The 27,937-nt window shown below is 38.4% G+C and overlaps 1 protein-coding gene across 4 annotated transcripts in view; it reads right to left on the bottom strand.

The window, feature by feature from the left end:
- The window catches only part of GNAQ (G protein subunit alpha q), a 292,117-nt gene that overhangs the window by 51,061 nt on the left and 213,119 nt on the right, over window positions 1-27,937 (bottom strand). For all 4 annotated transcript variants that reach the window (XM_036260797.1, XM_036260800.1, XM_036260798.1 and 1 more), the window contains exons 4-5: window positions 14,163-14,291; window positions 11,264-11,393 (exon numbers count right to left, since the gene is read on the bottom strand). In XM_036260797.1, coding sequence (XP_036116690.1) covers window positions 11,264-11,393; window positions 14,163-14,291 — 259 coding nt within the window. The remainder of the gene's footprint in view (window positions 1-11,263; window positions 11,394-14,162; window positions 14,292-27,937) is intronic.

Here is a 27,937-nt window from a genome sequence, read left to right as displayed (position 1 = left end):
GGGTCATGCAGGAGACAATCAATCGATGTGTCTCTCTCGCATCAATGTTTCTCTCCCTTCCTCCCTCCCTTCCATTCTATTTAAAAAGTCAACGGAAAAATATCCTCAGGTGAGGATTAACAAAAAAAAGGGGGGGGGGGCTTGATTAGCTGTTTCTCAAAAGATTACATCTAGATGTCTATAAGCAAATGAAAACATCATCAGTCATTGGGTAAATCAAAACCACAGTAAGATAGGATTTTACACAGCTAGGATGGCTAGAATAAAAAGGCAGACAATAACAAGTGTTGGCTAGGATATACAGAAATTGGAACCCTAATACATTACTGCTGGGATTGCAAAATGGTACAGCCACACTGAAAACAATGTGGCATTTCCTCAAAAGGTAAATAACCACAGGAAAAACTGTGAACATATGAATGTTCATAGCAGCAATATCTGTAATCACCAAAGAGTGTGATCAATCCAATTAGCCCTCAACTGATGAATGGATAAAATAAAATGGGGTATTATTTTGCAATATTAAGAAAGTACTAAAACATGCTACCACACAGATGAAAAGAAAAGGCCACATGTTATATGATTTGATTTACATGACTTGTTCGGAATAGGCAAATCCATAGACACAAAGTAGATAGGTGGTTGCTTAAACTAGGGGGTGGAAGGGAGAGTGACTGATGCTGAGGACACGGTTCCATTTTGGGGTAAAAAAATGTCCTAAAATTAGAGAGGAGTGAGTTCCTGTCTCCAGTCTAGCCTGTACGGAGCCTGGCAATTGCTACTTCACCCCATCAACAAGAAAAAAAGTGAACAAAATAAAAAATCAACAACTCTTCTTAGAACTGGATGGGTTTTTTTCACAGATTTTTTTTTCAATAAATATAGACAGTACTGTAAATGTATTTTCCTTACGATTTTCTTAGGAACATTTCCTTTTCTCTAGCTTACTTAATTGTAAGAATGAAGTATATAATACATAGAATATTCAAAATATGTTAATCAATTGTTTATGTTATCAGTAAAGCTTTTGGTCAAAGGTAGATTATTAGCAGTTAATTTTGGAGGGAGTCCAAAGTTATGCACAACTTTTAAACTATACAGGGGTTGATGCCCCTAACCCTGCATTATTCAAGGGTCAACTGTATATATTTTAAAAAATTAGTGGTGATTAGTATAATTCTATGAATATATTAAATCCACTAATGTGTACAATTTAAAAAGATAAATTTGATGGTCTATGAATTATATCTCAATAAACTATTTATTTAAAACCTCAAGAAACTCTTCTCTACTTCCTACATGGCAAGACCTTCTGCCACTAGGCTTTTGCAATGCTCTCTCCTCCCGACTTAGTCATGACCTATTCGACTCACCCCTGCTTCCCTCGCCCGCTGCCGCCACCAGCTGCCTGCCTGCTGCCTAGTCCCCAGTGCTTACGAAAACAGCAGCCTTTTCTGTGGACCCCACCCCCATCCCCCCACCCCACCCCCGACCCCACCCCCGACCCCACCCCCACCCCACCCCCACCCCCGACGGAAAGGCAGGACACTACCACTTCTGGTTTGCTTCTTACATAATCGCTTCCTTTCGGCAAAGAGCATTTCTGACTTAAAAAAAAATCTTGATAACAAAGAGAACATGATAACATCAGAAATATATAAAAATTTCAAAATTATAATGTAGTATGTAATAACAAAGCCTCAAAATATAAAAACTAGAAGGTGTGTAATAAAAAAACGGACAAGTTCACAACCAAAGTAAGAGTCTTTGTTTGGTTCTTTAAACCCAGTCAGTGAGGGGAAACAAAAGCACCACGTATTACTTTTCAGATGGCTTTATTATTTTTCCCCAAAAAAGTGAAAGGACATTGTTTTCCTCTGTGATAATTCATCAAACTGAACACTTACAATTTATATACTTTCCTATATGTGTATATGTCAATAAAAATATTATTAAAAATAACTATGAATAATTGATCAAGCAGACAAGAAATTAGTAAGGCAATAAAAGATTTGAATAACTCAACAAGTTTCTTCTAATAGACATAATGTAGAAACCTGTAACCAAAAATATGAAACCACAATTTCAGGCACACATGGAACATTTATAGAAACTGACTACATGCAAAGACTTCAACAGTGTTCTAAATGATAAATAGTGGGCTACACCATGTTATGTTTATGGATGGTAAAACTCGATACTGTGATGGTGAAAAACTAACCTCAAATTGATGCATGTATTTACTAAAATGCCAATCAAATTTGTTGTCTGCAAGTTGATAAGCTGGGCTTAAAATTCAAGTAGAAGAAAGAGTAAAGAACTAAGAGTAGCCAAGAAAATTCTGAAGAACAACAGGTAGATAGATTTGGTATGCTACATATCAAGATGATTACAGCCCTGCCAGTTTGGCTCAGCAGTTAAAGCATTGGCTGGCGGACGGGAGACACCCGGGTTTGGTTCCTGTTAAAGGGCGTGTACCTCGGTTGCAGTTTGTCCTCAGCCCTGGTTGTGGTCATGTGGGTGGTGACCACTTGATGTGTCTCTCTCATATTGATATTTCTCTCCCTCTTCCTCCCTCTCTCCCTCCCACTATATCTGAAGATAAATGCAAAAATGTCCTTGGGTGAGGATTAAAAAAATAAAGATAAAAAAAAAAGATTATAAAACTAGTGATTTGATACCTTTCATATTGCAACAGTAGTAAACGGATCAACCAAATAGCCTAGAGAAAAACCCATGCATGTAAATAAAGCCTGACACACATCACTTGTGCCATTAATATCAGTGGGAAGGAGGACATTCAGAACTAACAGAATGAAAACTGCATCTGCTTAAAGGCCTCAGAGAGCTAAAAAGTAATAAAGAATTACCAGCCGGGCTGGTGTGGCTCAGGGCTTGAATGTCGACCCATACACCAAGAGGTCACAGGTTCGATTCCCAGTCAGGGCACATGCCCAGGTTGTGGGCCAAATCCCCAGTGGTGGGCATGCAGGAGGCAGCCAATTGATGTTTCTCTCTCCCTCTCCCTCTCCCTCTAAAAAATATCAATAAAAAAGTAAAAAACCCACACTATTTGATTCCCTTTGTATGAAAGGTAAACACAAGTAAATACTAGATTACAGTGTTCAGGGATGCATATTTAAGTATTACAATTAAAGGGAAAAGCAAAGAAGTGATTACCTTAAAGAACAGGGGCCGCCTGCTGGAGGAGGGGAGCCAGCAGGGCTTCAGGGGTGCTGGACACACAGATACCTTGTGATGTCAGTGTGCTGCACATTTTTTATTTGTGTACTTTTCTTTATGTGCATGTATATGTTTCATAATTTAAAAAGCTGAGAAACCATCAGTGAAGATAAATGATGGATTTACTATCCAAAAGATGATAGTGGGACAACTGTCCAGCAATATGGCAAAAAATATTAAATCCTTACTTCCTATCATACACACAAATCAAATATAGATGTACAGAAAGCCTATGGAAAGCAAAATCTTGTAACGTTTAATAGAAAATAAAAGATGTGTCTTTATATTCTTGGGGAAAATAAACAAATTCTTGAAGAAAATATAACAATACAACTAATAAAGGAAATGAGAGAATTGACCACATTAAGATTAAAACTCTTTTGTAAGAAAAAGTGAAAAGACAAGCCACTCACTGAAAGATAACTGCTGTTTGTATAACCAGCAAACAATAATCACTAGAATATGATTAAAACTGAGTCTAAAGACAACTCTGTTGGGGTTGGGGTCAGGGGAAGAAGGGGCAAGGATAGGAAAAGGTAATCTGATGGGCTGAGACGTGAATGCAACTCAGTAGGGCTTAGTCACATGGAATTACATGGTGGTCTACATGAATGAATTACAGGCATGTGTAGAACCCCCCTCAAAAAATCTCATAAACAATGCTGTGTCTTCAAAAAAAACTGCAAAGAAAAACCATTTACATAAAATTTAGAATCATGCATAATAGTTAGAATCCAGTATTATACACTAGTTATCATACATGCATATGTAGTATAAAAGTGAAAAAATATGCTCGGAATGATAAATGCCAACTTGAAGCCAGTGGCTGCTTCTGGGGAGGATGAGAAATGAATCAAGGTTACAGAAGTTCTTTAACTGTATCTGTATCATTTTCTTTCTGTGAAAATAAAGGTTTAAAGCAAATACAAACAAATTTAAGTTTTCTAAAATGTTATCCTTTTTCGTTTCACTGAAATAGTTTATAAAAACAGAAGTAATCAAAATCTACTTCCCTGACTATTCTCAGTTTTAGTCTCACATCAAGCTGTGTGTTCAGGCCACACAGTATTGGCCCATCACAATCTGACATGTTATGGCACCAACGTACACTGAGGAAAGCTTAAACAGCTTTTATAAATTCTAATATTTTGTTTCTTGGAGGAATATTATCATGGGTATAAGTTACTACCTCCCACAGGATCTGTTTATGGAGTCACGCAGGCTCAGTACCAGGAGAAGCTGACTTATTTTAAAAACACAGTGAATCTTGTAACAGACCATGGTTACCTCCCTTTTATTGGCTTCTAAGAGATGCTTGACTAAATTCTGAACTACCACTAGGAAAGGTTCCTGGGGGTGTGACTTGTATTTCACTTTTTAATCTTAACCCTTCAATCTTAATTGACCTTTCATCCAGATTTTTCAGGTGATTAATTTTATCCTACTGTCTGTGTGCAGTTATGTACACACATACAAACATAGAACCATAAAGGAAAATTCTGATGTTTTATTATATTAAAATTTACACCCTGGCCAGTTTAGCTCAGCGGTTAGAGCGTTGGCCTGCGGTCCAGAGAGACCTGGGTTCAGTTCCGGCTAAGGGCACGTACCTCGGTTGCAGTTTGTCCCCGGCCCCGGTTGGGTTGTATGAGAGGCAGCCACTTGATGTGTCCCTTTCACGTCGATGTTTCTCTCTCTTTCTCTCCCTCCCACTCTATCTGAACAAAAAAATGGGAAAATGTCCTCGGGTGAGGATAAAAAAAACAACTTGCTACCATTGGTTAAAAGAAACCATTAAGAGAATAACTGTCAAGCTACAAAGTGGAAGAGGTGTGCAATCCATATGATAAAAGACTCACATCCAAGAATATAAGGAACTCCTATAAATCAGTAAAAGACAGATAATCTAAAAGAAAAACAGACAAAGTTGGTAAATAGCAGAGCTAAAATTCCAATCTGAAGTCTTACTTTGTTTTACTTAAAAAAAATTATAGTTTCAGTTATTTGTAATGCTATCACCTAGCATTGCTAACCATGGTTAGATAATGCTAACCATGATTATCACTATTTACACCTTGGTCTTGGTATAAAATCTTCCAGATTATTTCCTTTGCTTTCTTCACTATAATAATTCTATATATGTAATTAGTTTTATTATTTATTTTGTGTTTTTTTCTTTATTGATTTTAAAGAGGAAGGGAGAGGGAGATAGAAACATCGATTGACCACCTCCTGCATGCCCCCCACTGGGGACCAGGCCCACAACCCAGGCTTGTGCCCTGACCAAGAATCAAACTGGCAACCCCCTGCTGCATGGGTTGACATTCAACCACTGGGCCACACTGGCCGGGGTATATGTAATTAGTTTTGATTATAGAAATCAGATCATGCTATTTTGTAATCTTGTCTTTTTCATGTAACATAATTCATATTTTTAAAAAAACAATTGCAGCCCTGGAGGGTTTGGCTCAGCGGTTAGAACGTAGGCCCATGGACCAGAGAGTCCCGGGTTCGGTTCCCACTAAGGGTACATACCTCGGTTGCAGTTTGTCCCTGGTCCCAGTTGGGGCTGTGTGGGTGGCAACCAGTCGATGTGTCTCTCACAAAATGTGTCCATGTGTGTCTGCTTCCCCACACTCTTACCAGCACTAAGGTCTCCAGTTCAAACTCAGAAATGGTGATCAGAAAACTTCTAGCTTCCTTCAAGCAATGCAAACAAAGAAACTGAGAACGAGTAAAATAACAGACATTAAAGAAAGGGTGAGTAATGAAAAGGGCAAAGAGAGGAGTTTTGAGTAGAAACAGGTAGCTAAATGAACAAAGAAATGAGGAAATGGAAAAGGGGTTAAATATAAAAAAGTAGGGCGTCTTTCAGGAATACCCTTGCTATTCAGGCCATGAATCCAAGACAAGTATACCGAAGGCTGAGAAGCAAGATGTAGTTTCTGATTTCATAATCTGATTAAAAGTCAATAAAGGAGGGTTAGAGTCATTATAACTGAGACTGGACATTATTTCAACCTCAGCTCGTACTTTTAACTGTGACTCAAAGGTTTCCTTCAGCCATTTCCTTTGGAGCTCAAATTGTTTTTCTCCTCAATTTTTAGTCGGTTTTCCCTGCAAAGCTGAATTTTATCTGAAAAAAATTCCCAAAGCTCACTTGGAGTTTTTAGAGCAGAACAAAGTACATGTTTCACACTTTTTAAAAGAAAATGTTCAAGCTTTGGTTGCAGTTGAATAACTTCAAAATGGCTTCATTTTAAAACCGAGTAGAGGAGAAATCTCCAAAGGAAATGCATATTTCAGACTATTTGTTTTTAAGACAGTTTACACTCAGATGAGCAATATAGGAACTCTGAACGCCTGATCAAGTCTTCTGTTACCTATGAGAACAATAATAAGAGCTTAGAGGTAGAGGAGAGATATCTCAACTCCTTCTTGAAATGGCAGGATTTTCCTTCTATTTCCATGCTCCTGGCCACCTTTAATAGCTCCTCTTGGTTTTCCTCTGAGTTGGTCTCTAATTTCTGGAAGACACTGGGAAGGAGGGGAAAGAAAGCTGGTCTAGACCAGGTTGGGAATAGACCCCTGGGAGACCCTGACCATGGGTCTTAATCATTCCATGTTGTATCCCTAATGCTTACCAGCAAACCTGGATCTAACTGCATAGGGAGGTCAGCTGGTGAGATTCAAGTGAGTAACGGTTTAAGCAAGTTCTGAAGAGGTGTAAAGTGCTTAGGGTATTATAAAAGTCTACTCTCTTCTTTTACTATTTTTTTTTTTTTTTAATATACTGAGCAATTCCAAGAATCAGGTTTGAAAGATACATAGTTATGAGAACCAATATTTGGGAATCCATCTGGGTTCAAAGTGGCGCCTGGGGTATGAGAAATTCTCTTGCTATTTTCATAAAACTAAAACATAGCTGGTCATGACCATTTCAAAAGGTTAACGTAAGTTAGAAGCACATGGCCAAAAAAGAAGTGAAGGAGAAAAATGTCTAAGTCTCTGCGATTCTATAAAGTGGTTTGGCTTATAAGGCAGAACCTGGGTTAATGTCTAAGAAATCATCCTTATATTAGTGCTCAGATTCATGTAACAGAAAACCAGAAAAATAAAGACTAAAAGACAGAGTTTGGATACATACTGATAAACTGAAATATGTTATGTGAATGCCTTATTGTGTGCTCTGGGCTTTCAGGGCACTGAAATAATATATGCATGAAAAGATTATAGCAAAATAGTTGGCTTCATGCTGATGTGTTATCACAGGGAAAAATCAGACAGCAAAGGGAATATGCAAATCAACACAGCTCTACAACCCAAATTATTCTCGACCACTATTTGATAATGTATTTCCTTCTTTGGAGAAAAAAAAGTAACTAAAGAAATGCATTCCCCAAACTCTAGGAAAGCTGAGAATTTACACAGACAAAGCAGATTTACATAAATTTTGAAGATTACTACAAAATACTTTAGAAATTTTAAAAGCAATAACCTGGAATACTTCCCATAGTAGCTTTGGCTAGTGGTCCGCAATGCATTTTCCAGTTCCCCAGAATAGAAAGGGAGGCTGTCAATATCCATTTGCAGGTTTTTCTCACAAATATATACCAAGGGAGGTACAACAAAAGTCTGCTTTGGATTAAAGTAGACTTCAGATTGCAAAACCAAGAACAAAATTTGGGGGGAGGGGAGCTTATTTTAGTTTTTCTTTTCTCACCAAAAACATAACATTTAAGGAAAACAGAATTCCACAGTTTAAAATTTCTTTAATGATTTAAGAAAGTAGAGAGGTAATGACGTTTTCATATTTTAATACAACTGAAAAAAAAGTGACTACATCTCGACATTAAAAAATACTTAGACAGTGTTTCCTAATTACCACCTGGGCCAACAGTGATGCTTATAGCTAACATGGATGAAGTGATGAAGAAGCAGTATTCTTATTATTATGCTTAAGATTATCTGCATACTATTATCAGGCTTGACTTGAGGTTTGAAAAACGAAACATAAAGATGACTTCTATTTCTGCCCTGGCATGTGTGGCTCAGTTGGTTGGAGTGTCATCCTGTACACCAAAAGTTTGATTCCCGGTCAGGGCACATACCCAGGTTTTGGGTTCAATCCCTGGTAGGGGTGAGTGTGGGAGGAACTGATTGATGTTTCCTTCTCTCTCTCTCTCTCTCTCTCACACACACACACACACATACACACCCCTTCCTTTCTAAACATACTTTTATCTCATAGAATTACAAGTGAGGCTTTAAAATATTCACAGGTGATTAGGGAGTCCTACAGAAAAAAATAATAGATTTATTATTTTAATTTGTAGCATAATACATCACTATAGGAACCAAAGAAACTGTAATATTTTTAGATGTACGTAGTGCCTATACATTGAATGGCAAATTACTGTGAAAAATTTAATTATGATATATGATAATCAAAACAATGTCATCTTATTCTAAGTAATATAAAATAATATACTATTTCAGACAAAAACCTAATCTCCACAAGCAGTGTCAGGTGAAAAACAGCATAAGTTATCTGCAATGTCCAGATAACTGAATAAATGTGTTAACTAGAATTAGCTGATGAACTGGCTAAGAAATTTACTTTCTTTTCTAGTTTGCAAATTTTAAAGTAGTAAATTGATTAGCAATAAATGACAACATATATTTCATTACAGATATAATGCATTTATCTCATATACAATGCGTATTGATAAACACAGTTTTCCTCTAGCTATAATGTAAACAGTGACCTAAGATAAGTATTTGTGTTTCTTATGTCTTACAAAAGCTTCTCCCTTTTACAAGGCCTTTTAGGGCAAAGTTTTGTTTTTTGTTTTTTTCATTTTTGTATCTCTTTAGATTCCCTGGTACCCAGCACATCATAGACAAGCCCTCAAAATAATTTTTGTCTTGATTCAACATTTAAAGACATCAGAAATGTTGTCATATGTCTGCTTCTGAAATATGCAGTATGTTCAAAATACTACAAATAGAGATTACGAAACAATAAACCAACACAGATAAAGATAAAAATAGAAATGCATACAGTCGTCCCCCCTTTATCTGCAGAAAACATGTTCCAAGGTGGATGCCTAAAACTATAGATAGCACCAAACCCTATAAAGACCATGTTTTTTTTTTTTCCTATACACACATACTTAAGATACAGTTTAATTTATAAATTAGGCACAGAAAGAGATTAATAATAACTAAAATAGAAAAAGTATAACAATACTGCAATAAAAGCTATGTGAATGTGGAGTCTCTTATTAAGTAGAAAACTTTCACCTTTTTGTTTAAAAATAAAAACTACTGTATGGCTTCCCTTTGGCAGATCTGAACTGCCAACCTCATGACTCCTGTGCTTTGGGCCACTGTTAAGTAAAATACGGGTTACTTCAACACAACACTGCAATGCTGCCACAGTGCATCTGATCATGAGGGAGCTGGCTACCGAGTGACTACGGGGCAGGGAGCGTCTACAGCGTGGATACGCTGGACAAAGGGATGAGTCATGTCCTGCATGGGACAGCGCAAGATTTCATCAAGCCACTCAGAATGGTGCACCATCAATAACTTATGAATTGTTTACTAAGTTGAATTTTCCATTTGGTATCTCTGGATCTCAATTAACTGCGGGTAACCGAAACCATAGGAAGTGAAACCATGGATAAGAGGGGGACTATTGTACAGAGAAATCATAGCTAAAATTCTGACGGCAACCGATTAACTTAAATTTGAACATTTTCAGGCAGTTGGCATTACAGCTATCGAAGGCCAATGGCTGATAAACCGCATTCTTAAAAAGATGTTTTTTTGGTCCATTCAAAGGCCCATATACTTGCACCCAGGAAAGATTCTGAAATGCATGAAGAGACAACTCAGCTCTATAGGAAATATGGCTCATGAGCTCTTTATCAATCCTACATACAAAAAGAAATCCTATGGAGGATTAGATGTGTGTGTTAATGAAGATATTAACACTTACAGAAAAATAAAAACTTAAAAGGGCCAAGAACTGAGAATTCTTGTATACCTAACAGATGTACAACACTAAAAGTATATTTCAATATGCCAGATGTTATTTTAAGCAGCTATTGTAGATATCTCACTTCCTTCTCTTTATTTTCTACCCTATTAGAAGGACATTTACTACCTATTATTGGCATGTCAGCCTTCGATCTTTGCTCTAACAGAGCTTATCAATGGCATCGTCTCCATTCTTCCAACACAGACCGAATTCCAGCTCAAAGTCAGTTTTCTATGCCCTTTAATTATATTCTGTAATCAACTCTGACTCATCATCAAGCCTTTATTACCCTCCAAATCCATATTTATGCCTGTTAAATTTTCATGTAATGGGGAGGAACTTACATTACTGAATGTTCTCCAGACAGGCATACCAAGGACACCTTTTCAATCACTCGCTGCTCAGTAGAGACGAAATTATGCAATAGCCTAGAGAATTCTGTCAGAGCGGAGGGCCACATCACCAAGCCACTTCATGGCTCCCCAACACACTGATCTGGAGCCAGATGCACAGTCACTCACATTTGCCAAGAGAGGTTTTCAGTTCTGAATATTCTTTGGGACCCACCCACCACACCAACAATGATTTAGACAGAAAGAAAACAAAACAGGCTGACTCACTCCAATACTCCCGACTCCAGCCTGCAGGAAGAAGGCTACAGAATGATCTGATGATTAGCCTAAGATTTGTGTTCTTTTCATTTTCAGAGCCTCTGCATAGTGTGAACAGTATCGAATTGCATCTCATTAGACCTGAACGCACTGACCTGCTCAGATGACTGACAGAAGAGCTTACCTTTCTGAGTGCACCATGTGTACCACAGGGTTATTTTCAGTGGGTTTTACAATCCCCAAATCAACAGTGAAGAAAGCAATGAAATCAGTTTACTCCATACCCCACACCCGATTTCCTCTCATTTGTTTGTATCAGTTATTAAAATGCTACCCCGCTGCCTGTCCAACGAGCACTCACCTCATTGTCCGATTCCACGAGAACTTGATCATATTCACTAAGCGCTACTAGAAACATGATAGAGGTGACATTTTCAAAGCAGTGTATCCATTTTCTTCTCTCTGACCTTTGGCCCCCTACATCGACCATTCTGCAAGGTTAACAATATTCATATTAATAGCATATAAAGAAAAAAATCAATATAAATATAGCTTTACTTACAAACTTAGAAAAAATACTCTTTAAAGAGAATGGTCATCCAAGTCAATTCAATTATTACTTATTGAATAGCTACTAATTTTCTGTTACTTAACAATCAAAGTCAAGACATTCTGGGTAATAAATCACTGAGGTTATCAGAAAGTCACCAGATGTGTACGAAATTATACCTTTGTACAAAATAATCCTGTGCCAAGCCAAGCAAAATTGTGTTTCATTTAATCAAGCACTGAAGAGTTTACAAAATGAGTTTAAGCTCCAATGGCAAATACTGACTTCAGTTATTTTCCTATAAAATGAGAATGGAGATCACTTCCCCTAGGATGCTAGAAATGACTGTCAATACACTTCAAAGATAGAAGATGCTACACATTTCAATATAGGTGTGTGTGATGCTTTAACTAAATTCAAACACAACTTCCCTGATCTTTTATCAGTAGGGTAGGTGTTTGGAGCTGTTTTTCCTTCCAATACTGGCAATGATTTGGGACAGGTGCAGTCATATTGGGTAACATAATATGATTAGGCTTCTGCACAAAACAACCTGCTAACCTTCCATAAATACATGCTACAAGAAGCTATCATTTGAACTATTTCAAGAATTTAACTTTGATTCTGTGCTGAGTTACTGCTCAGGAACCAGCAAAGACATCAACTAATTTGATTGGTAATGTATATATGAAAACACCTAGCAGTACTTGGCACTGAAGCCAAGTGTCTTCAAACTGTTTCATATCTCAACAAAAAAATGTGCAAAATGTTCATAGGATAAAATACTTCCAGAGAAGGAGGGTTTTAGGTACAGAAGTTTGAGAGCATTTGTTGATGACTGCAGTTGTTCCTGGTGTTCTCCTGCTTCTAAGCATTACATCTAAACTAAGAAATCAAGGTTCGCCCTGGCCAGTTTGGCTCAGCGGATGGAGTGTCGGCCTGCGGTACAGAGAGACCCGGGTTCGGTTCCCGCTAAGGGCACATACCTCGGTTGCAATTTGTCCCTGGCCCTGGTTGATCGTGCAGGTGGCAGCCACTTGATGTGTCCCTTCACATCGATGTTTCTCTCTCTCTTCCTCTCTCTCCCTCCTACTCTATCTGAACAAAAAAATGTCCTCTGGTGAGGATAAAAAAAAAAAAGAAATCAAGGTTCTTCCAGTGATTGCTTCTACAAGTTTTCTGAGGCACAGAAGAGGTATCTCAGGGGCAAAACAATGGACCCAGGGAGACATGAACTATGACGTCAAAGCTAGAATTCTTAAGTCATAAGAATAAAAATGCTAACTCTTCCCTGCTGTTGAGTGAATAATATGCTACTCATTTACATATTCCTGCCACACTCATCTCTATAACATGCTTTGAATGGTGGCAGGAATCTATTTTTCAAAATCACTACTATTACCATAGTGGCAAAAATATATCCTTTAAAAGCTAATGCACACTATGTAGAAAAGATAAGATGTAACAGCAACCTGGTTTCAGAAGTCATTATCTATAAAACAATAAGGAGATAAAAATCTCCATAAAATGCTATATGTTTTCTGAAAATATTCTGTAATATGGTTATAAGAGGAAGGAAATTTTGGATGTCTCATATTAAAGATCTCTGAATGCAATGAACTAAAAATTGAAGTAATCCAGAATGTCGAAGCTATAATGGTAATCATTGAATGCAACTGTTAATATAGGTGAAAGAAACTCAAGATCAGAATGATTTCCCAAATGTCACCCACTTTGGGTATGTCTATTATAGTAGTATATGGCAGCTAGATGTGACTACGGATGCAGAGACTGACTAGAATAAAACACAGTGCTTTGGCAGGGAAGGACGGAGGGTCTGCTCATCAGAGTTACATACCCCACTTCACAAGCCCATGCTGCATGTGGTTTTCCTCAATGGGATGGGCTCTAACAAGGAACTCAACTCAATGCTCAAAGAAATATTCACACGTCTTCATTTCTCAAAGCACCCTGTGGTTTGTATTCTAACTAGAAGTCCAGCTGACTGATAGTGTAGTGAGAGATTCAGTAACAGTGATTAGTATTGTTTACTTTTTTCCTCTTAAAAAAAAAAAAAAGGCAATACTTCTGAAGTATTACTCAAAAGAATAGCAGCCGTGTGGGAGGAAGTAATACATCTCCACTCTATTTTCCTAGGTAAATTTAGACTGGGTTAATCAATCCATATTCAAAATCATGTGTTTTGAAAAGTTTCCAGCAACTTAGGAATACAAAGCATCCTACAGTTGCATTGCTACTGAAAAAGTCTGCATTGGTACCAGAGCACTTGGAGGAAATAATGACCTGTAAGCTTCTGTCATCACATAGTTTCTGTTATTAATAGAGTCCAAAGATCACTCATATCTTATGCAAATATAAAAACATATCCATTGTCCCCCATAGGTAAAATGATTTCCCCAAAATTATAATCAGGACTCATGTTTGAGCAACTGATTTTGTTCAACCATCAGCAAACTAAGACTTCACTGATTTCCTGGTGATTTAACCTGAAAAGAGAAACCTGCCCAGGTATCCTTCCCCTGCTTCCCTTTCAGGGACACATGATTTCATTTTGTGTATCTAATGATAATAACTGGTATAAAGGTGATATTGTTTTAAAGCCTACACATGACTTCAATATTTATAGAGGTCACCAAATGTACTCAAGGCATAAGAATTCAGAAGTGGGTTGTATGGACTCAATTACTACCTGAAAATGACACTTTGTAAGTCAAAGGGGTATTCGATGATCCCTGTGGTGGGGACTCGAACTCTAAGCACATCTTGTTGCGTAGGCAGGTAGGCAGGGTCGGCAACACGGTCCAAGTCATTAAGATAGCTAGAGGAGGGAAGACACAATGAGAATGTCAGTGACACCATCACACCACACCTACCCATGGAAAGAGAAGGACAAAAATCAATCATAAGAGAGAAGTGGAGACTAAAAAGAAAGACATCAGAAAGTGGTAGAGAAGTTTAGGAACTCGCAAGATTAAAGTCAACCTTCCACTGGTCACAGCAAAGTTACCCTCTATGGATTACCTGGTTCACTGTATATTTCTCATTTCTTCTCTTATAATCAATTAGAACCATACAAGAGTGAAGGGGGAGAAGAAATGAAATCAAATGGGTCTCCTACCCTCTACTTGTTCAGCAGGTCTTGTGGGTAAAACAGGAGTTTAAAGCAAATAGTTTTTGAATTATTTATACAAATAAGGTTTGTATAAATAAACAGATAAGAGTTACATATAAGGTCAGAATTATCATTATTATTATTATTTTGGTCTTTTGCAGAACCTCAGAGCTTTTTCCTGGAATGTATCTCCTTAATGCCCTAAGAGAGGACACAAAATACCATATCCTAAATTCTGTCCAAAGTCTAAGTCATTCATGATTAATGTGAACTCATGAGACTTCTAGTTACTGAGGTGACAATGTCTAAGGTCAGATATATTCCCAGTGTTTAGGGTCACCACATCTAAACTTTAAATTTATCAGCGTATATTTTTCTATTCCTTTGGAGAAAAAAGAAACATTTTTGAGCTAATTTTGGACTCATAAGATGTTGCAAAAATATTACAGAGAAATCCCCTATACCCTTCTCCCTGCTCCCCCCATATAATACCTTATTTAGATTTCACCAGTTTACACACACACACATACACACACACACACATTTTGGGGGCATATAGTTTTATGAAATTTTATCACATGTAGAAATCTGTGCAATCACCACCTCAATCAGGACACAAAACTGTTCTGTTACCGCAAAGAAACTGCCCTGTGCTCCCCCTCCCAACCCTAACCTCTGGCAACACCCGTTCTCCATCAGCGTAACTTTGGCATTTTAAAAATATTATATTCCATTCACTTTTAATTCTCTCAAAGTGCAAAAAATAATTTGCAACCCTGAGAATGACACAGTTTGAGATGACTGATGCCAAACAGGTGAAGTGTTGTGCGTGGCACCTTCATGATTTCACGGAGTCACAGTGCTCCCCTTGGGCCCAGGGAGGATGCCGCACGGATATGGTTTCTGAACACGACTCCAAAGCAATTAATGTGTGAGTAAGACTTCAAGAAAAGATGGACCCATTGCTAGAATGGAAAGGGGTTAGCGTTGCAATAGAGACAGTGAGTTCTGAGACATATAACAGGGGCAGAGCATGCTATGACCCAGTAAGCACACACACTCTGTCAGCGTGACCTAAGGTAAGGACCCTGTCTCACCCATCGTTGTTCTTGCCTTAGGACCTAACGAGTGCCTGGCAAATAACATTTAATTAGCATGTGCTGGCTGGCTGGCTGGCTTTCCTACGCTGAGATTTAGTTTTAGCACTATTTAAATACCATTCACACTAGTGGTGTTTTCATATTAATGATTTTATTAAATTTGAAATAGGGTGTTGGAAAAAAAAGTTACATTAAGTCACTAAGATTTGTGGGATCATAAAATAGGAGAGCTAAGTCTGAAATAAAATCACTGCCTTTTTAGAGGTGTATCAATCCTTTAATATGAAAATGTGCCAGCCTAGAAATTCCTACACCAATACAACTAATTAGTATTCTAGTGGCCTTATCCCAAACACATCAGTGATTCTCTAGCTGGCAATTAGCTCTCTACTATCAGAACCAGCCTACTATCTTTAATTATTAAAAAACTGGCTCACCCTGGCTGGTTTGGCTCAGTGGTTAGAGTGTCAGCCCGAGGACCAGAGTCTTGGGTTTGATTCTGGTCAAGGGCATATATCTCAGTTGTGGTTCAGTCTCAGCCCTAATTGGGGATGTGCAGGAGGTAACCAATCGATGTGTCTCTCTCACATCGATGTCTCTCTCTCTCCCTCTCTCTCCCACCCTTCCTTCCTCCTTCCCACTCTATCTAAAGATAAATGAAAACGTATCCTCAGGTAAAGATTTAAAAAACAAAACAAAACAAAAAACTGGCCAGAGGACAAAAAGGAGGAAAGGCTATGAGAATATGGGCATGAGAGGCAGGAAGGAAATATAAAAATGTATGAACCCGGAATTTTAGTCAATATCTTGGCATTGTCTTAGAGCTGTCTGATGGGGTTAGCAAGCCCGTGATTTAGGAGTTGGTCTGTATCTCATTCTACAGATAAACCAGCTCACTACAAGTAATGCAAAATCAGCTGGCTACTCTACATAGATGGATTTTCCTGATTTATCAGCTCCTTGATTTGAAAAACTTGCAATGTATGTGCATTCTGAAACCTACAAGATCACCATTTATTTAACTACTATATATAAAAATTTAGTTCAGAGAACGAATTTACATTGGCAAGCTTGCTCTTTAATACACTGCCCAATAAAACCATTTCTACTCACTTAATCCAATACACAGGAGGTCAGAACAGAGGGTGGCTGATTCTTGTACACAAGGTGCTGTTGTATTCCCGTGGTGAAGAAAAATCGTGGTTTTCTGTCCTCGTAGACAAACTAAGCAGGCCACTCCATTTTTAAACACGTATTTGCACAGAATTTAAAGAACCAGCACATATAATGGGGAAATGCTTGTCACTCTGCTCAGCAGGAACCTGGCTAGTCTCTCTCCTACTGAGAAGAGTGAACTGAGTTCCCTGAAAAAAATGCTCAGGTAAGATCAAATCAGGGCATACACGTGTGATTGAAAAACTACTGAAATGGATGTAGAGACAGCCCTAAAAATACTGTCAGTGGAGTCTCTCTGTGAAGTGGGCATTACTGAGACATCAGCTGAATATCTAAAACATCTTGTTCTTGCAAGAATATGTTTTCCTCTTCACCTTTCTTTTGCTACTTTTCAATGTCAGTGCAGTTTGCAGAGAATAACAACAACAGAATACCAACAATGAACTTCTACTGAGTGCATGTTGCTTGCCCGGCTCTGTTCTGTCTGTTCCTTGCCCAGGTATGAACATATTTTATGGCACAGAAATGGCCATTAAAGATGTTCCATACATTTCGATTCACTGGAAAATGAACTGCAGTTCTGGCTTGACATTCTTTTCGCTTTGCCTCAGTTGGATGGTGGAGAGAAAGGCTCACTTCACTTCCAGTGAAAAAGTTACTCTAGTTTAACAACAAAAACGGAAAGGAACTGTATCAAGGCCTGCCAGTTGCAATATACATTACCTAGAACCACAACCAAACCAAACCCAAATACCCCACAACAAGGCAAGAAGAACAAAGCAAAACAACGAACCCTCCAAACAAAAGATACAAACTATCTTCGCCTAGAGCAAGGTCTGGTGGCTCAGAAGCAACACCAGAATTGAATATGTGTTGCAGTTATTTGTGGAGCAGGTGACACCTGCAGCCAACAAAGACCAAGGGAGAGGCCAGTGTGGAGAGCTTCTGGCGGTGTAAGTCACAACCCATGTGTTCCCCACTGTGGCTTACAGGACTTGGGCGGGCCCTCAGAACTCTCTAATTAAGGAAAATGGCCACTCTATTCTCTTAGAAACAGAGTTCTGGCACGATAAGACCTGTGCATCCTCATTTGTTGATTCTTGTCATATTGTGAGAAAAGGTAATGGAATAATCTCTTAACTGAATTGTAATTTCCATTGAAGCATCTCATATTCTGAGGGGAAATGGTGGTGGAATATTGGGAGGATGGGTTCACATTGGATTATTCCGTTCATTTAACCTTTTACAAAGAAACACTAAAGTCTGAACAAATTTATAGTGCAGAGTAAATTCAGAAAGTTAATTATAGCTATAATTTGTTTTGTAGAAATGATTCTGAGTGCCTGCTGAGGTCATTCTCAGGGTGTCGCTATGGTGACAGGCACAAGGTACATTTCCAAGGCAATGTATGTTTAACGAGCGGCTGGCCTAGCTGTCTCCGGATGTCATGGAGAAAATGCTCCCATGGTATAGGTGACTTATTGAACTGTTGAGAAGACAAGGCATGTTTAGGCCTGTGCTAAAAAAATGGGAGGTTTAGTTGATTAAACTCACTCCAACCCACCCATGGGGACTGAATGCCTTGACAGTGCTTTGAGACATTAATAATTGATAACTTCATAATTGATTAAAAATAAAAAACTCAACATTTTTCTACATATGTCTGCCCAGTTGGGGCTCTCACACTCCGTGGAGTCAGGGGCCATGGCTACCACTGTGCACGGCTGGTCACCAATACTAGCCGAGGACCTGGACCACAGTGGGTCCTCAACCTGTGACCCAAATGGAAACTATTTTATGGGAAATGCTGTAGTCATTAGAAAGATGGTTATACCTTTCAGAAGAAAACAAAGGGCGGGGGAGTGGTGTTAGCTACCCATATTCAGGAATAATGCCTCTGGGCTATAACTGGCCTGTGTTACGTAAGTACTAAATTCTGAATTAAACGGCCTCTGATGAATGTGAAGACAGAAGCAAAAGGAAAAGCAGCCTCTGTTTAACATCATTTACTAGATATGTATGCTTCCTGCTCTTCTTTAGGTCCTGGCCACAGAATGATACAATTTGTATGTCTGTTCCATGCTTCTTCAGATCAAACTCTCAAGCCTTGGAATTCACTCTGATCCAGGCTAAACGGAGGGTGGCAGTGGTACCTTATTAACAGACAATGCTGACACAGTCTCTTTAATGAAAGAAATAGGTTTCTAACAAAGGAAAAAATGAACACATGGGACTACATCGAACTCAAAAGCTTCTGCACAGCAAAAGAAACAACCATCAAAATGGAAAGGCAACCCACTGTATGGGAGAACATAATTGCCAATGATACATCAGATAAGGGGTTAATTTCCAAAATATATAGAATGCTCATACAACTCAACAAAAGGAAGACAAAGAACCCAATTAAAACATGGGCAGAGGAGCTAAAGAGACACTTCTCCAAACAGGACATACAAATGGCCAAGAGACATATGAAGAAATGCTCAACATCACTAATCATCAGAGAGATGCAAATTAAAACAACAATGAGGTATCACCTCACACCTGTCAGAATGGCCGCCATCAACAAATCATCAAACAACAAGTGTTGACGAGGGTGTGGAGAAAAGGGGACTCTAGCACACTGCTGGTGGGAATGCAGACTGGTGCAGCCACTATGGAAAACAATATGGTGTTACCTCAAAAAATTAAAAATTGAACTGCCATTTGACCCAGTGATCCCACTTCTAGGAATATACCCTAAGAAGCCCGAAACACCAATCAGAAAGAATATATGCACCCCTATGTTGATAGCAGCACTATTTACAATAGCTAAGATCTGGAAACAGCCCAAGAGTCCATCAGTAGACAAATGGATAAAAAAGCTGTGGTACATATACACAATGGAGTACTATGAAGCTGTAAGAAACAAAGATCTCTTATCCTTTGAGACGACATGGAGGAATCTGGAAAGTATTATCCTAAGTGAAACAAGCCAAGCAGAGAAAGACAAATATCACTCACTTATTTGTGGAATATAATGAACATAACAGTCTGAGGAATAGAGTAGACCCAGAGATGTGGAAGTAGGGTACAGACTGACAACTCTCAGAAGAGGGGGTAGTGGGGGGAGGAAAGAGATAAACCACAGAACTTATATGCATGTACGCATAACCGATGGACATGGACAACAAAGCTGGGGATGGGGAGGAGGGTGTCAATGGGGAAAAAAAGGAGAAACATCTGTAACAAAAATAAATTAATAAAAAATAAATAAATAAGCAAAAAAAAAAAAAAGAAAAGAAATAGGTTTCTAATGGTTTTCAGTGAAAAGCAAAGCAACAAAGAGGCTCGTGTAAGTAAAATTTCAACAGTTCTTTTCCTACCATGAGAAAAATGCAGGGTCATCTGGAATTCAACAACAGATTTTGACCATGACACTCTGGTAGGTGCTAAGTGTATCATGATTCCCAGCATGTGATCCCTGCCTGCAAAAGTTTACCAACTTGTGGGAAGAAACAGGTTTAATGAAGAGGAAAAATGACAGGGTTTCATGAGGATGTAATGAACATTTGTATGTTTATATGTTTTGGACAGTCATTGACTGGGAACCTTTTGAACTGCCTTTAATCATTGGTGATTATCCACAAAACATCTTTCTGTAGTATGACTGATTTACATGAAAGACTTAGAAAATAGAAAATCAAACACATTGGTACACCTGTAACTGCTCATTTCTCTATATATTTAACTTCAAAATCATCTCTGGCTGCAGAAAAAATTTAAAAATTCATAAATGGGATATAATCCATTACTGAAGGGTCACAGGTTCGGTTCCCAGTCAAGGGTATGTATCTGGATTACAGGTTCAATCTCTGGCCCTGTGGTCATGCGGGAGGCAACCAATCGAGGTGTCTCTCTCACATCAATGTTTCTTTCTTTCTCTCTCTCCCTCCCTCCCTCCCTCCTTTCTACTCTATCTAAAATTCAATGAAAAATAAATAAAAACTAAATGAGAAGAGCTTAAACATCACTAAAACAGTATGCTCACATCAAACTAAATATGGTATTTTCTCTCTAGAATGTTTTTAAAAGATGTCAATTGCTCCTTAGTTCTGGTAATAGTTTGTGATAACATTTTTGAATTAACTTTCAAATTTAACTTACACTCCAATTTGACATGTAACGTATTTTCAAAACTTTTAAAAATAAATTTTAAATTCATTTTTAAACTTATTTTTTCAAATTTCTATTAAAAAACCACAAAACACCCACCACCTATGACTAGAAGAGTAATTGAAATCTAAACCAAGAATAACATAGAAGTGAGAAATTCGAGTTTTTTTTTTTTAATTCATTTTTTATTATTATTATTGATTTTAGAGAAAGAGGAAGGGAGAGAAAGAGACAGAAACACTGATGAGTGAGAACATCAATTGGCTACCACCTACATGCCCCCCACTGGGGATCGGGCCCACAACCTGGGCATGTGCCCTGACAGGGAATCGAACTGGTGACCTCTGGGTGCATGGGTTGATGCTCAACCACTGAGCCATACTGGTCAGGCTCGAATGTTTTTTAAAAAATGAAGGCAACATGAATAAAACTTAGAGATACTTTGGCAAGTAATCTATATCACATTACTGCTGGTGCTGAAAAAAACAAAAGTTACAGACATGCAACCCTCAGCAATTATACCAAAAGGGGAAAAGTACCTGTGGCTGGTAAATGAAAAAAGAAACCTCTGACATTTAGTATAAATCCAATTGAACATAGTATGATAATGAAAATAGCATCTTGGGTCATTCATGTGGCATGCTATGGGGTATATATGTTGGGTTCTTCAACTCCTGTGTAAGGGCCTCCTATCAAGAAGCAATATTTTTAACAGATTTGCAGTTCAAACCAGATATTAAGGTGAAGTTCTGGCACAGACAATGGCTCTGGTAGAATTTCACATTTTTAATTATTGAAAAGAAGGTTAGCAAAACTAGGTCGACTTCATTAAAAAAATTAAGAAGACCTCATTGTAACAGGAACAGTCTTGGGGGATTTGAAAGCTAGATCATGCTATGAGATCTTATTTGACACTGTCAAAAGCAGTGGAAGCTAAGGAGAAACCAGAAACACATGATTACTGAACATCTGCTGTGTGACCACAGGATTCAAAAGGAAAAAAGCGAAAGAAATTTTCAAAGTGAACTTAAAAAGAAAGATGGAGTTAAAGAAACAGTTATGCAAAATTGTCATCCTGAGGGAAGAGTCAAGTACAGGTTTTGGAACCAAGACCCTCCGTCGTCTGGCAGATCCTGTTGCTGAAATGAGCCTGCCTGGTAAGCTGGTAGGCTGGTTTGCTGCATGGAGTTACTCATTACACAAGTCCTCCCAGCTCCCGAGGAGCTCATTCTGTGGAGTGCCAATCAACTTTCCTCTTCAACACCTGGCAGCATGATTGGCGTTCAAGGAGGTGCAGCATTTATTACAGGGATTTTGCTCATAAGAAGTATTTGTTTTCAATACAAAATTCCAGGTTTAAAACAAAGATCACCCAGTGGTAGGAGGCAGGTAACCGTTCTACTTTATGAAAACGATTCAAGGGAGAATATTCTGTGGGATAAAAGAGAAGTCTAAGAGATCATGGCACTGCAATGTTCCTTTTCCAAACAATGAAGCTAATCCAGACAATCAGAGTTTAAAAACTAAATTAAATATGTCATAAGAAGATCCTATTGGTAAACGATTTCCGTATCTTATGAATCTTATACATGGAGAGTTGATCCAAACGTCTACAAGAGACCACTAGTGTCAAATGGGGAACAGGCTACACAACTCAATGTCAGGCAGACGCCAGGGCCAGCGCCAGCCTGGTCCCCAGAGTCAGGTTCTTTGGTCTGTTGCTCAAAAACAAATAAATTGGCTTTGTAATTATAAACAAAACAAAACAACATTGAGAGAGAGAAAGATGGATGGATGATGGATGAAGGATGAATAGATAAATAGAGTCTTTTTAATTTGCCTATTTGGCTCTGTTAATTTATTCATCTTTTATATAACTTTCAAGTTTGTTGACTAATTTTGCCACCATTTACATATTTATAAAACATCAAAAACAACACCAGAGACTGCTTTTTATTCTAGTTTGCCTGTCTTGAAACATAACGGCAGTGCTTAATTCAGTCAATTTACACATACCTATTGAAAATCTGTTACGGGTTAAATTTGAATGCACTTGTGTGTGTTGGGGGTTGGCACAGGGAGTTAGTACAAATACTTAAGGGTATATATTCTTTGCTTTTGGGACATCAGGCACCTGGGAAACAAAGATAGCACAGATGAATCAATTAAGAAATAATTAAGTACCAAATTACAATAAGAAAGGAGAGATGATTATAAACTGTAGTCGCTAGAGAACAGTGTATAGAAGAAGTGGGGGATAAGTTACACCATGGAGACAAGAAGAGAGGAGACAGACGAGAAAACATTTTAGCAATGGTAAAATTTACTTATTCTTTTATTCCTTACTCATTTGACAACTTTCACTGAAAGTTATGTACTGTGCTTACAACTACGTGCGAACCACAAGAAAAAAAGAAAGACGTGCGTCCTGTCCTCAAGGAGCTTATATTCAATGGAGATAAAAATGCTATAAATAACCATACTACAATGCAAGTACCACATGGGTCATAATAAAGGTTCCAGTGATTGTAGCCAAGAGTCAGCCATGAACAAAAGGTTGATTAAAGCAGATTTTCTCATGGTCATGTGACCTTAACTTGGATACTGTTTCTGTAAGATCAGAAGTTTCATTTTGACAAGGATGATGAGGTCTGAGGAGCTGGTCATGCTAACTAACCTAACTGAACTAATTACAGATTAAAATTCAATGCATAACTGTAAATCAAGAAGCCATAGTGACAATGAAGAAGAACATCAGGGTTGGCCAATCAGAGTCCAGAGGCTGGTAGGTGGGGAGTAAGAATAAAGGAACCTGATGATCTTAAGGGTTACATGAAGACAACAGAGTTCGTGGGATCACCTGTGACCAAAAGTACGGTTGTCTTCTAGTCAACCCTTAACAAAAGCCTGTCAGTTCTCACTTTTGGTTGACTAAATCCTATCACACTCAACTTAACCAGCAGGCACTATAATAGGTCAAGAGCTAAGACACATGAGACGCAATCCTTGCTCTCAGAGCCAAATCAATTCAATGAACAATTCTGGTCCTTTATACCACCGTTAGTACCAAACATTCTTTGCATGGCATTTAGAGGTACTGACAAGGAGTACAATCTAGAGCTTTCTGAAACTCACTTCCTATCAAAAGTTTTGTTGTGCAAAGCAATATTTATGGATTACTGAAGAAGAAATGCAGGCCATCCATTCTCAGCCTTCTAATACTTATCTCTGAGTTAACTCACAGCATGAGTCCTAAACTAGGTTCTATCTGAATGATGGAAGAAGCATGGTACTAGCTGCACTTCAACTTTCAATCTTCCTAGGAGAGCTAACAATTTAAAAAAATCAGATAATAAACATTTTAGGCTTTGTGAGCCATATAGCCATGACTTGTGGGCCATGTTGCAACTATTCAATTCTGCTGTTGGGTGTGAAACCAACTGTAGACAATACGCAATACAAAAGCAAACAGCTTGGCTGTGTTCCGATAAAACTTTATTTATAAAAACTGGCAGCAGGCTGAATTTGACCTGCTAGTTTGCCAATCTCTGATCTATAGTAGCAGCACCCTGGTTTCAGCTGGGTACAAAGTCAGCCTGAGTAGACAACAGAAAGACTATCAGGAAGAGGCCAAACTACTGAAGGAGCAACTGCCAAAATGTGAGCAGACAGACAGGGTGAAGTGTCTCCCACAGCCATTGCACCCTTTAGGCCGAGAGAATGGATGGACACACAGGTGCCAATGCAAGCCTTTTCCCAAGAGGCTCTGTTATGAAGGCTGGAGAGTGGCTAAGCATATCTCAGCCTTTTGTTACCATCTGTAATAGCTCCAAGCATTCTGAAAAAGGAATAATTAAGACCTTAGAATCATTAGAGTTCAGTGCAGAAGACAAATACAGGGTTTTTTGTTTGTTTATTCTTGCAAAAGATTATTTGGCCCACTAGATGACAAAGCAAAACAAAAATAAAATAAATATGTCACTTAAGTGAAAAAAATGATATGCCCATTATTATTGTCACTCTTTAGAAAATAGCAAACATATCCAAGACCATGGCCCTCTTCTGAGTCTAAGATAACATTTTTATATATTTAACCATGTAGAGAATAATTTCTCTGTCCAACACATTTTCAGGTAAATTTAGGTGTGCCAGGTTTTCACCTGACTGCATAGGATAATGGCTTCCCAGTTAAAAGCACTGTCATAGATTCAAAGGACTTCAGAATTTAGAAAATATTTTCAGATTTCAGGCTTTTGGCAAAAGACTACTCTGTCCATGTACACATTGTGTGATCAAATGATTCCTAATCTCGCTTTAATGAAGTGTCCTCCAAGGAGTTCAGTAGATCAGAAACTGAAGTGAGGCTTCTACTTGGTCAATGCCCCAGAGGTGACAGAAGAAGTCCACATTGGACCTTGACCCAGTGGTTTCACCATACAATGTATGCCTGCCTCCAAAAGCCTGCAGCAGGCTTACACTTCTCTTTTATCATCAGATCCAGAGCCAACCCTGGACTCCAAGTATTTGGCTCACCTGTCAGAAACATTTTAGCAAGGTAGTTCTTCAAGAAGGATTTGGCCCTAAATCAGGAGGATGTGCTAACCTATCTCTGAAATGCCTTTGAATTTTAAATTCAACGTTCAAATTATTTGTGCATTTAAAAATTAAGTTAAAAATCTAAGCACAAAGTTAGAAGTAAACTCCAATGCTGACTTATGCCCAAAAGCCAATTTATTCATGTATGTTGGAGTTATGGGCTCTGGAGCATGTGGAAATTTCAAGAAGGTGTCTGATCTGACCTACAGATACAGAGAACAAACTGATGGTGGCCAGAAGGGAGGGGGTTGGGGGACTGGGTGAAAAAGGTGAAGGGACAGAGAAGTACAGGTTGGTAGTTACAAAACAGTCACAGGGATGTAAAGTACAGCACAGGGAATATAGTCAATAATGTTGTAATAACTATGTATGGCGTTAGGTGGGCACTGGAACTATCAGGGGGAACACTTTGTCAAGTATATGACTCTCTAGTACACTCGAAACTAGTACAAAATAACATTGAATGTAAACTGTAAATGAAAAAAATTTTTAATTTTTTTAATAAAAGTGTCTGAGCTACTAAACTCCTTGGAGGAGACTTCAGTAAAGTGAGAGTAGGAATTATTTGCTCTCATAAGGTGTACATGAACAGAGTAGTCTTTTGCCAAAAGCCTGCAGAACAAGGACTTTCCCCACTACATGCCGATGTGATAAAAGTTCGTGTTCTCTGGCTAATGCCAGGGAGCTTTTGGTACTGTAGGCAGTGGACTCATTTGACCTGATGTCTCGGTATATTAAAGCAGGTGGTAAACCTCAAAAAAAAAAAGTAAACCTACAGCCATCTGTTTATTGTGCTCTTTATCTAAAGATATTCAAAGCCCTCGGGCTTTTTTACAGTAACAAAAAAATAAAGGAATTTGCAAAAACTCTTCAGTATTTTAGAGTGCTTTTAATCTTACACTAAAGAGGATTAGAAGACTGCACCAAAGGAAAGCTAATTGCCAACTTATCCCAAATTGCTTATCCATCGTCTGGAATTTCTCATCTCCTTGTTTCTACCAGTGCTGCCTGTCCATCTGATTGCTTATTAAGATCAGCAAGTTGGCTAATCAAAGTAGAAAAGGAAAACTCAAATCATCATACTGTGTCCGTCTTACTGGCTTTATTTTGAATACAGTAAAAAGTTAATGTGTGAAGTACAAACAAGAGGAGTTAAGTCTATAGGCTAAAATAAAGATATAATATCTTGGCCCTGGCCAGTTTGGCTCAGCGGTTAAAGCGTCGGCCTGCGGTCCGGAGAGACCCGGGTTCGGTTCCCGCTAAGGGCACGTACTTTGGTTGCAGTTTGTCCCCGGCCCTGGTTGGTCGTGCGGGTGGCAGCCACTCGATGTGTCCCTTCACGTCGATGTTTCTCTCTCTCTCCCTTCCTCTCTCTCCCTCCCACTCTACCTGAACAAAAAATGGAAAAATATCCTCGGGTGAGGATACAAAAAAAAAAAAAGAAATAATATCTTGAAATTATCTGTGACCCAGACCATCCTCCTTGTTGTATGAATAACTGATGCCCTGTTAAACCTGGCTAAGTATTCAGGATGATAACAAAACTGTGCTGGGTCTGTTTATCAGTAAATTCGATATAATTTCCCCTCTTAACTTTATACCTATGAGATTACCTATAGGCAACATTGATAAAGATTAATAATTTGTAACTTTCAGGGTAAATGATTGATCTAATCATAGATGTTTATTAGTGTATCTATCTATCTACCTATCTCTCCAGCCCCTGCAGTAAAAAACGGGATTTAGAGGCAGCAAATCTAAATTTAACTCCTACTCCCATCACTTACTACTTGTTTGACCTTGAACAAGTTTCTCAAACTCTCTGAGACCAGTTTTCTTCCTCTGCTTGATGGGGATGACAAGAAACACCTACCACTTTGGATGGCTTTGAGGATTAAATGAAATAATGCATGTAAATGACTAAGCACAGAATCTAACATATAGTAAGTCAGCAAGTAGCTGCTATTGTTGTTTTTGATAATAGAGCTTTTCAGATCCCAAACCTTCAAAAGCAGCAGGAAAAAAGGACTTGAATTGAATGCCTTCAGCTCTTAAACTTCATAGTTCATTTATAATGGCCATGGGAAGACAGTGCCTACATCATGGTCATTGAAATAGTGGAAAGATGCCCATCTGTTATTTAATGGAACAATCATTTGTGAAGGTCAAACATGAGCAGTCACTATTAGGCCCTGAGGGATGGAGGAAGACTTTAGTAAACATGATAACAGACACAAAAGAGATATGTGCAAAGTATTAAGATAGATGGCATGGCAACTCACTATCTTCGGTGTTGGGCAAGACTTTCAGTGGGTGTGGTTTCTG

The sequence above is a fragment of the Molossus molossus genome, unplaced genomic scaffold (assembly GCF_014108415.1).
Source record: "Molossus molossus isolate mMolMol1 unplaced genomic scaffold, mMolMol1.p scaffold_m16_p_14, whole genome shotgun sequence".
NCBI classification, from domain to species: domain Eukaryota; kingdom Metazoa; phylum Chordata; class Mammalia; order Chiroptera; family Molossidae; genus Molossus; species Molossus molossus.
Note: the sequence above shows the minus strand (reverse complement) of the source record. Positions and strands in the feature narration are given on the sequence as shown.